The sequence below is a fragment of the Lutjanus erythropterus genome, chromosome 12 (genome assembly GCF_056507025.1).
Source record: "Lutjanus erythropterus isolate fLutEry1 chromosome 12, fLutEry1.hap2, whole genome shotgun sequence".
NCBI classification, from domain to species: Eukaryota; Metazoa; Chordata; class Actinopteri; order Lutjaniformes; family Lutjanidae; genus Lutjanus; species Lutjanus erythropterus.
This window is the reverse complement of record NC_139328.1, coordinates 13,571,836-13,583,815: the sequence shown is the minus strand read 5'-3', so window position 1 is coordinate 13,583,815 and position 11,980 is coordinate 13,571,836. Positions and strand designations below refer to the sequence as shown.

At 36.2% G+C, this 11,980-nt stretch overlaps 1 protein-coding gene across 1 annotated transcript; it reads right to left on the bottom strand.

Annotated features, from left to right (window-relative positions):
- Positions 1-8,103: 8,103 nt before the first annotated feature.
- foxf2a (forkhead box F2a) lies at positions 8,104-11,740 on the bottom strand. Its single transcript, XM_084732055.1, has 2 exons — positions 10,082-11,740; positions 8,104-8,672 (listed from the first exon to the last, which is right to left on the bottom strand). Exons 1-2 carry the CDS (start codon positions 11,031-11,033, stop codon positions 8,500-8,502), a joined length of 1,125 nt encoding a protein of 374 aa, XP_084588181.1. The 5' UTR covers positions 11,034-11,740; the 3' UTR covers positions 8,104-8,499.
- Positions 11,741-11,980: the final 240 nt, after the last annotated feature.

The following is an 11,980-nucleotide window of genomic DNA, read 5'->3' as shown; positions in this document are numbered from 1 at the left end:
GGACCATCCACGCACACTTTATTACAAAAAGACATCCACTATGAGACCTGTAGCTGCCTTAAGAAAGCAAATACAGATGAGTTATCACTCAGAAATTAAAAGTTAAATATTAATACATTCATCTGAATTTTATATAATTATTTCCCATTAAAAACACATTCTTACACAAGTCATACATAATTTATTTGGAATTCTGCTCCTGATATAAAGCTGATTAAAGACATTTTTTATCTTATTTAGAAAGTTTAAAGTTACAGGAGTGTACATTAATAAACATTCTTGTAAATGTGGCAGTTTAGTCATTATTGCTAATTTTCAACTACACCCTGCAGGTGTAATGACAGCGACAAAGACACATAAATTGACCCACATAATAACAGTTTGACAGCTACAGATACACATAAAGTACATTAAAACCGTATGGCAGCTACAGAAACACATAAAACAACCTACAGTTAAACAGGAACGTTGTAATTCGATTTTTTATTATTAATTAGAAAACATAGAGACGCCAATAAAACAAATGGCGTCATTCACGTGCAGTTTTAACGTCCTTAAAAGTGCATTTTTATTAGTTAAAAGACTCAACACCAGCAGCTGATCACTGTGAGATCAAAGCGGGGCATCGGTGGCAGTGGGCGGTTAAAGTGAGATCTCATTACAGCGGGAATTAAAGACAGTTTGGGCTCATAGGTGCGAGAGTTTATTCAAGAAAAAAAAGGATTTGAAGACAGGGAACCAAACGGGATGACCGTGACACCAGCTCGCATTTGAATATCAGTTGTGTTGAGGCCTTTTGAGAATTTATTGTCCCTGCAACCGAATAAACAAACGTTTAATGGGTAACTCCTTCCTACATCTTTAATTTTAACCGTCCCCTGGAGAGTTTATAAACTGTTTTATGGCTGACTATAGGATTGTATGTCATGCAATTAATTTTAAAGCTGAATGTAAGATTTTGACCACAGATAAAAGTTGAATAATCCGACCCCGAAGGCCTCTCTGCATCGCCCTGCTGTCAAAGGCGACTGTGCATGAAACTGTAAATGGTCATTGTGAGGCAAAGTTACAGTGCCAATATCGTTGTAATCCTCTGCAGGTCGTCTTAATTAAATGTCCGTGCAGTGGCCTCAGTGCTCCGCCGGTTTCTCCTTACATGGACCCGGGCATGAACTTTTTCCACCACCCCGGGCTGTTTACACAGTTCACGACGGGCTTTTTTTTACTTACTTATACTAAAACCACGGCCTGCCCACCCAGTCCTCCTTAACTCCTTATTATTTAAGGTGTCCACGGCTGAGGGACGACGAGAAACGTGAGTAGATGTCAAAATAACAAACAGAACAACAGGCGACATATTTGATGATTGTGTTTTTCTATTTTTACCAGTGTAATTACAAAATATAATGGGGACAGGATTGTTATTAAAATAAACGTTGTGGTTTTATGGTAACGTAGGCGCTTGTTCTAATACTATTTGATATACAATGTCATTTAATTTAACGTAATTGTATGTGTTTTTTCTTCATTTGTTCCGCTCAATTTCCTCCTATTTTGTTATAAAACAAAATGCCGAGTTCATAGCAAATAATCGGACAAAGCAACATTAAAAATATTATCATATAGAGAAGTTAAAATAAAGTAATTCAGTAGACTATGATATTTACTAAATCAAACTTATACTGATGTTAATGTTAAAAAACAAATGATATTCAAAATAAAATCAAATTCAGATAGATAGATAGATAGATAGATAGATAGATAGATAGATAGATAGATAGAGAAAGACAGTATGTTCAAGGATCATCATACCTATGATTTTGGCTCCCTCTAGTGTACAGTGATTTGTTAAACTTAGTGTAATTGGAGTTATTCATTATAAACCCTCATGAAGCCCCTTTTCAAATAGTCACTAACTATTTCTTATGTCTTCAAATGAAGAAAAAACAGAAAACTGACACTATGCCACCTCTAAGTCAAGAGTAATTTAAGTAATCTCTTGTATAACGTGAAACACATCTTGTTAAAAAACGTCATAACGTGATACTGATCATACGCTTCTGTATCTATTTTGCATATCACGAATACTCTTTACGAATTAATACTATGAACTTTGCACAGACCCTGATAATATATTTGCATACTGCCTGTACAGGTCCTTCCTTTATTTAAATAACTCTAATAATGTACATATTGCTTCTATTGTTTTAATAATATATTTATGTTGTTCATATGTTTTATGTCAGTGTTATATTTTTTATTTATGCCTCTTTGACGTGTAGTACTTGTTTTCATCGTTATTCATATTTTCTCGAACCACATGTGTTTTTATGCACCAACATACCACAGGAAATTCTTTGTGTGTGAAAACCTACTTGGCGATAAAACTGATTCTGATTCTTAAATATGTCACTAAACCATGCAGAGCGAGTGTGTGTGTGTGTGTGTGTGTGTGTGTGTGTGTGTGTGTGTGTGTGTGTGTGTGTGTGTGTGTGTGTGTGTGTGTGGTTCATCAATCGTAGGCTACCACATGAGCCTCTGGAATGCAAAGACGCTGCAGAATATTAATAAGACTCTACTGCCACCTCATGGTCTGTTTCAGTACTGTAGCCTGAGATCAGCGCTATACAACCTCAGCCTGACAGGACACAAGGGAAAAAAGGCAAAGCAGATTTTACAAGGTAAACAACAAAACTCAAGGTTAACATAATTATTAAATAACTGATTAATTATAATACATTTTTATATAATAAAAAATGATTTATTTTATTTAATACTGTTCAATTTAAATATATGTTGTGTCTGTAGCATGAAAGCACTACAACTTTCATTTCGGTGTGCAACCATGTGTTGCATAATGTTAAACTCAAAGTTAAAACAACACGGACACCATTACTTACAAGAGAAGAGACACCAGTTATCAGATAAGGAAAAACCTCGACCTTGCGACCTTCTCAGAGCGAGGTCAATAGAATACACATACATTCACATTCTGTCATTGTCAACAGTGTCACTGTGCTGTAATTTAACAGAAAATTTCATTTGAAAAGTTCTTGTTCCCAAGTTTTAGGAGTAATAAACATGTAATAAACAGTATTTCAGTGACCATTCAAAAAAACAACACACCTCATTTTCTTCTCAGTTCCAATGCTCTATATAAGTAGTTACTGATAGTAAAAGTGCAAAAGTGTGATATCTTCCAGACTTTTTCAAGAATTTTGCACAGATCAGTTGATTTAGACCCCCTGATGGCGATTCTAGGAATCATAGACTCTAACATAGTAAAAAATGATTTAGAATATAATATGATATCATTTGTCTGTTTACTCGCACGGCGACTGATCTTACTTAATTGGAAACAGAGGACTGCACCGACACATTTAAATCTTCTAAGAGATGTAATGAAGCACTTGGAGCTTGAGAAAATTAAATTCTCTTTGAAAAAACAAGAAGGGAAATTTTACAAACTCTGGCAACCATTTATTAACCATTTCAATTATGTGATTCAACCTTTTACCAAGAGTTAGAGTGGTCTCTTAGACCCAGGAAACACAGAGAAGGAATATCCTGATGCTGCACCCCCACCCCCCACCCCCCCCCTTTTTTTTTTTTTTTTTTTTTTTTTTTTTTGGGTCTTTGTCTTGGTTGTAGTTGTGGTTTATGTTTGTTTTTATTTGTATTTGTGGAGGAATGACTGGCCATACTACAGGCTGATACACACCCGTAAAAATTCTAAAGTTATACACCTTTTTAATATGGAAGACAGATTTTATTTATTATTTAAATCCTATCATATATCATCATTTTATTTTTTATTTTTTCACAATTTACAGACTTAAACTATAAGACAGGTGTGCATTACATGCAATCGGGTGCTATGTCCTTCATTCTAAGTTCTTCCCCCTTTTTTTTTTTTTTTTTTTTTTTTTTTTTTTTTTTTTCCTTTCTTTTTTCTCTTTTCTTTTTTCTATTTACTATTTTTACTTCTGTGATTGACATGGTACTTTGTCTGTATACATATATGTATATATAGCAGAAGGCATATGTATGTAAGGCACTATGTTATATATCTGTTCAAAAAGACAATAAATACAGTTTAAAAAAAAAAAAAAAGTGCAAAAGTATAATCATAAAACTACACTTAAAATACCTAAAGAAAAAAAAAAGCTCATTATGCAGAGTAACTTACTTCAGAATATATATTACTGAATTATAATCGTTAATTTATTAATGTGTTCATCACTTTAATTCTGCAGCTTGTAATGTTGGAGCTAAATTTCATTACTTTTATTGTATTGTCTTAATTTATGATAATATATCATCATTTATTTGTTGATTATATTTTGTGATTGTATTTTCTGTTATATAGAATATAGTAACTAAAAGATATAAAATGTAATAGAGTTTAAAAGTAAAATATTTACCTCTGAAGTTTCTTGGAGTAGATGTATAAAGTATCAGAAAATGAAAGTAGACAAGTAAAGTACAAGTAACTTGAAATTTCAAAATTGTAATTAAGTACAGTGGCTACTTGAGTAAATGTACTTAGTTACTTTCCACAAGTTAATAACATGATGTATGCAGTGTACTCTATAACCTGCCATCCATGATGTCAGTGAATGAGAGTGTGACAAAGTCAAAGAGCTTTACCAGACTGCTGGACTTACAGCATGTGCATTGTTACAAGAAAGGTTTTGACTTTTACATTTGTAAAAACTGGGGCCTGTTTTTTAGGGAGCCTTGTCCCTTTTATAACTCCTGTTTTTCCAGCCTGATGGAGGGCAGATCTTATCATTTTGGGGTCTAAGGAAAACCACGTTCCTTGTTCTCCCTTTTTAAAAATCCTCGACTGAATAATAAGTCATAAAAATAAACATTTATTTATGGTGGAGTGTGATTGAGAAGTCTGACAGCCTCAGGAAATGAGTTGTTTTAAGGCCTGGTTATGCAGCAGCAAATACCTCTGTATCTCTTGCCAGACAGCAGCAGGGTGAATGTGGCTGGGGTGGGTACTGTCTTTTAGCATCTTCCCATTTCCTCCTTTTCGCAGCTTCTTGGGTAGCATCCTTTTTCAGCAGTCTACACACCACTTCCTGGAACAGTCCAAGTTAGTGGGGAGACTTTGAAACACTTGTGAATTCAGCATTCTGATGCCATTTTACAATATGTGTTTTAAGAAAGACATTACTAATTACAGTCAAGTTAGAATAACCAAACAACCCCCCAAAAAAAACAAAAAAAAACAAACATTTTTTTAATCTCAAATTTATGAGGCATTTTATGGGGCCATTAGTAGCTTGGGGCCAGAGGCAACTGTTGACCTTTGCATTATGTTTAATCCCCTGCTACCTGCTACCTTTCTAATTATTTTAACTCATTAATGTCCACAGTGGAATTTTATAACTCCCTTGACAATATTGTAAGTAGCAAGTATTAGGGTACAGGGCAGGCTTTGTTTTGTAAATATCCTGTATTCCCACTGGTGTTTTTGTAAAAAAAAAAAAAACAAAAAAAACCTATGTGACAAACAATTCAATGTGAAACAGATATGGCTATATTTCAAACACTAGATGTTTTGATTTGTTTTTTCATTTGTAAAATAAATTCAATTTTGTCTACGATTAAGACATGATAAGTTATGTGAAATCAAAAATTTAGATTTTGTAATTTGTAGCTGCATGCCTTGACAGTTTCCAGAGCAACTTTTTTAGGTTTTTTCCACCCCTAGCAGAAAAAAAACAGTTTTTAATTTACTAAATGTAGTCATGGGTCAGTGCACTGTATTCAAATAATTGTGGTGTGCAGAATTTGTATGAGACTCTGTTATGTTATGTGTGGTACCCCAAAGCATAGCTGGCAGAGTATATGTGCTCTATATACTGAGGCTATCAGTCCTCAACAGCAGCCTGTGACCCTTTGCTGCATGTTGTCAAGTGAGTTCAGAAAATCATAAAGGTGATCTACACTGTTTGTTTCTATATTATGACTCTGTTAAAACTCCGTTTCAAAGTTTCAGTGATGTCGTTGGGGGGGGGGGGGGGGGGGTTAGGATAAATTTTCTACAATTTCCTCCGTGAGCCTGATTGTGTTTTTCTGTATGGATGTGTGTGTTCGTTATTGAAATAGTCTTTAAGAAGAAAATCCATCAAGAACATGGAGGATCAAATCCCAGCAAGAGGAAGGAAGTATAAAGAATAACAATCCGTACAAACAGGATTTGGTCAAAACAACCAATCAAATAAAAACAGAAACTTAAAACACAAAATATCTCAGACAGAAGCACGGAAAAATAAATAATTAAAACTAGCAAAACTCCATAAACGGATTTGGCTTGTAAACAGTTGCGCAGTCTGTATTTTCCTCTTCAAGCATAAATCCGAATCATTGCAAAATGTCACATACGCAGATAGTACACAAATTCATGGCGAAAGGACGAATATTTCTACATTTGAATTTAAATAAACAAACAAACAAACAAAAAAAGCTCGCACACTGCTGGCCTCCAGTTTCCACTTACATAATGCATCAAAGTAGTGACGTTTCGAGCACCAGTCTGATGAAGAGCAGTGTTTCTCTAAACGTCACCATTTTTCATGACGTAAGTGAAAATCAGAGCCTTACAATGTGCGAGCCGTTTTTTTGTATATCTGACTGTTCACTCACCTTCCATTCAGCACCTGCTGTAAATCTGGATTGAATGTCCGTTTATAATCCCGTTTTTTGACATTTGAATTTAAGACATTTTAAACATTTTAAGGACCAGCAGCCACTCCCTGTCCAATGAATTATGAAGTAGATAAAGTATTATTAAGATAAATTCCAGCTGCTAACAGAGGTCTAATACAGAAATGTTCATTTGAGGACAGATGGTATTTAATTCAGTGCTTAATCTGATTTATTCATGTAACATCATGTAACGTTTCCTTTCTTAAACTTACTTTCTCAGTAAAGTATCACAAATAATGCAGCAAGCTGAAAGCTGTAAAAGTTTACTGTACAATTTATGTACAGATTGTGTAACAAGTTTAAGTGTACTTCTGTGTCAATTTATTCATTTTAATTCGCTTATTTTGGGTTTGTTTGTTTGTTTGTTTTTACTATATAGTGGGATAGATTATATCCGGGCTACTGGTCTGCTTTCACACGATGAAACCATCGGTCTATATTGAAACAATTTGTAATAAATCATCGATTACTTTTTAGGGGGGAAAAACGTTTATGCGCAAACGGAACATGTTTGATCCAGTCTTGTTGCTGTAGGTTGTCTCAGGTAACCTCCCTGTACATCAGAGGGACATATTTCACTCCAGTGCATAAAAGACATAAAATATCAACGTTTAACCTCTATTCAATATTCTTAGGTGACTCTAAATGACAAACTAATTTTTCTGCGTGACATTTCAATCTCTTTAACGAAATCATGTTGTGCACACGCAAATTTCCATAATGAGGACGATGAAATATAATTAGAGTCCTTCAGCTCTCAGTCACCAGGAGGTGGCGGTACAGTCACGTGAAAGCCAAGATGACTAAACAACAATGAAGGGTTTTTACCCCTGAGTTGCACATTGAGTGTCCTTGTTGTCTTCTTTCGATTTCTTTTTAATTAATTAACTGTCATTACAGGCTACATTATAGTAATACAAACCTCCTATAAGACATGAATTACATTTAAATTAGTCTCAGCAACTGAACATTCTCAAAGAATGATTTCTTTATATTAAAACGTTTAACACTTTTTCAGAACACAAAGAGGAAAATTTTAAAAAGGACACCATGTACTTGTTCGTATCTTCAGTTTTCCGTTGTGAAAGTAAGACGATGTACATTTAATCATCGTTTTGTTTTAACAGTGCGTTAAAACAAAAAGGATTCAGTGGTGGTGCTCAGTGCGGTGTGTGGCCCTGAAAGGTACCTATTCATATTTTGAAATTTGATTTTTGTATCTTTTTTTATCTTAAAGAAGCAACAATTCACCAGCCACTTTTGTGTCATTTTGACTTATATAATAATAACAATAAATGATGATAATTCTGTTCCTGTCGAAGAAAAAAAAAGGAAAGAACAAGACGAGAAGCAGTGCTGATAAAATTTAGATCGTTTTCATAAGAAACATTTATTATTTAAGACATTAAAAATTTCAGAATCATCCATTAAAAATAAATCTCTTTATGGCTTTCAGTTGGAAATCAGCAACTCCTGAAAAACAAAATTAAGTGCATGAATAAAGATTAATTCAGGTACGTGCACGTTATGTATTTTTGCAGTGAAAATGTTGATATTGTTTATCCATGTGTGTAAAGTAAGTGCGTAGTCCTTTCTCCCTCACATCATAAGCATGACTAAAACTGTTTTACAAAAAGGTCAAAGTTCACTGAAGAGTCTCTGCTTTGACACTGACCCGAGGGAAATATTGATTTTCACGAAAAGTCATCAAAGATCCTGTTGAAATATCTCCACCTGAGGCTTTAATTTACCAGTTCTGTCTGTGGTGTTTTGTCACATGACGCACGGCTTGACGTCCTGATAGACGCTCTGGTGATGGTGATGAAGCTGATGGTAGTAAGATCCACCGCTGCTGGGATGAAGAGAAGAGATTCCGTTCAGGTTCAAAACGAAGTCCTTCCTGTCACATACAGGAGCTGAGTGGCTGGAATACCGAGACAGTCCCACTGAAACACAAAGGACACATCGTCAGGCCAAATTATTGGCCTTTATAATTATTCTATATCTGGACTTTCTATTATTAATATCTATTATTTTTACTCCAACTGTAGATAACGAAAATAGCCACATGTAATATTTGATGGTTCCGTCATAGACTAATGTTTTCAGGTTGTATGTAATGTCTTTATTAATGGGTAAAACACTTATAATGCTTCATAGATCAATTATAGAAAATTATTAGAAAAACTTTGCAAGTTATGGAAATTCTATGGCTATCGTTTGTGTTTATTTTATTTAAGAAGGGACAGTGAACATTAATTAACATGATCACTTAAGTCACGTAAATGTGCCACATTTAGCTATGCAGGTTAATTTTTATCTGCAGTCCCTGGCCTTCGTATTTATATTTAATGCAATTAGAAATGTTGTGACATGATGTTACTTTTTTCTTTGTAAACAAAAAACAAAAAGACAACAATCTATCGTGCGTGTGACTGTAAATGCTGGCAAATTAGTTTATGGGGGGTAAATGCATTTTTGAGCAGAGCAGCCCTATTCACAGAGTGGATATTAGTGATTAACTTAAAAACAAAATGGATAAATACAAAAAAAAAAATTTTTTTGGTGCAGTCAAATATATTTTTCACTCGAGACGTATTCTTATTAGTAACTTTTGATGGATGTAGTAGGCTTACATTTTTTTAGGTTAGTTTATTTATTTATTTATTTGTAAAACATAAGGGCGATTTATTAGGATGTTGTATCAATTTGTTTTGTTGTTTATTCTACAGTAAAAGACAATGAAAAAATAACACCCTCTGCTGTAAGTACCCTGATTATTGTACTGCTGTGGCTCAAGTTAAAGGCCTTCATAAAGATGCACTTAAAGTAATAAAAGTTGTTTTTCGTTGTTGACAACATGAATGCTATTTTCGTTACTTCTACGTGTGTTATTGTTTATGTTTTTAACACAAACGCACCCAAAGAAACTTTGAGTGAAAATAAAAAACAAATGGTAAGAAATTTAAATTAAACACGTGGCTGTATAACATAATATAACATTGTGTCCATTTCATGCACAGTTTTGTGATATAATACAAACTGAAAATGTCCAAATTGAGTGACCTTACAAAATGACCAATTATTGCACATTAGTTTGAGCTTGTGCTGTTTTTCTTATTTTTCCATAATGTTTCACTCATTTGGTTAATATTCTCACGTGTATTTTCCCCATAGATTATTGATCCAATAAAACTTGATTAAAGAAATTCCAAGAAAATTGTATTTTACGAAATGAGCGGTGACAGTTTAATGTTAAACATGAATTTTGATTCCCATGACTCACTATGGTGCAGACAGGAATCAGAAAATAAAGTATTTATCTCATGCATTTGATCATATGGTGATGTTTTACCTGAAATCTCTGATGAATCTCGTGCGTTATGGTGCAGATATCCCTGATCCAGAGAGTAGGACGACACTCCCGTGTGCAGAGCAGAAGAAGTGGGACTGCTGGATGTCAGAGACTGCTGTTTGATGTATGAGGACACACCAGGTGAACTCCAGTGTGAGGCCGCATTTGCATACGGAGACTGACAGTCCAGAGTGCCTACCATGGCCGGGGAGGACTGCAGGGGGCTGCTGCTGCTGTCCGGACAGTAGTCCGCATTAGACGCCACCTGACACGCGGCCATGTATGATGACCCGGAGCCTGAGGACATGTGAGGGGCGTGATGTCCTCCTCCGAGTCCCTCGAAGCCCCCTGGCACTGTATTACCCATCAGGTCTATGTTGTAGCCGTTATGGCACGCAAATGACCCTGAAGGTGACTGGAAATCAAAGTTCTGCGGCAGCATGGACGCACCGAAGCCGATCCCGTTCATCATCCTGTACATCGGCTTCAAAGCTTGACATTTCCTACGGAAGCCTCGCGGTCTGCGACGAAATGAGCCCTCCTCGAACATGAACTCGCTGCTCGGGTCGATGGTCCAGTAGTGGCCTTTGCCAGGTCTTCCCAGACCTTTAGGCAGCTTTATAAAGCACTCGTTCAGAGACAGGTTGTGTCTGACGGAGTTCTTCCATCCCTGGTACGATCCCCTGAAGAAAGGGAAGCGCGCCTGCAGGAACTGGTAAATTTCACTCAAAGTGAGCCTTTTGCTCGGTGAGCTTTGAATTGCCATCACAATGAGGGCGATATATGAGTAGGGAGGTTTTTCAGGGCGCCTCAAGCCAGAATTTCCCTTTTTCCATTTGGCTGGTGCGTTCTGCGCGCTCTCCATCACCGGCTGTGCGCTCAGCAGAGCTGCCGGACTGGAGCGCACAGGAGTGGATGGATCCAAATTTTGCTTGGAGCTCTCGGTCGTCATGGTTGTGCCTCTTTTTTAGAGGCTTTATAACACCTGGGCGACTATTTTTTTTCCTATTCTTCAAACACTATTAAAGGTTCCCTAATGCGACGATTCTGCGCGTTTAGAACCGTGAAAATCAAGAAACACCAGCCGCTGTTCCTTCTTTCTCTCTCTGTCCATCGCTGTTGGCAATAATCCCATACAAGAGGGCAAATAAAGCTCCTCGACTTTGCTTGCGCATATCCACCCGGCCAAACACAACTCGACCACCTATCAATTCTAAAATCTCTCTCTGCCCCTCGATCCCCCCAAAATCCCTCCAAGAAATCGCCAGGAACTACTCCCTCCTCCCCATCTGGCCCTGATCCAGACTAGAAGCCGGACACAGCGCAGCGGAGTAAGACAAATCTCCTCCTCCCACGACTCACTTTCCAAAACACCTCTGGATACATTTGTAAGACAAGGCTTCGATAACTTTATAAACCATAATGGATAAAGCGACCCAATAACTCCCTCTGTCCTCATATGTACCTGCACAAAGTGACAGTGCCCGTCTGTGGTGTTATTCTGTAAAGGTGTACAGTGGAAGGAGTCCTGCTGAGCTCATTTGTTTGGGATCTGTTCAGAGTTAAGACCCTGACATGAGAGGAAGCATGCTTTTTCCATCAGAGCGTGCCAATGTACCACACACAGTGCAGAAGTGTCAGTTTACCTCTGAGAATGAGCCTGAGTTGGATTGATTAGAAACTCTAAATAAGGTCTTAAGAAATGATTCAGATAATGAAATATTGGAGTATCTTTTAAGTTTAGTTCTGTAAATTAGGGCCTTATGGCTTATAAATAAGAACACATATTTTTAGGCTATGCTGTGATATGTCCATACACACATTTTCTCTAAAATAACTGCACAATATGAAAAAAATCAAATATTCTGATATTTTCGATTAAATGCCTCAATATTGATA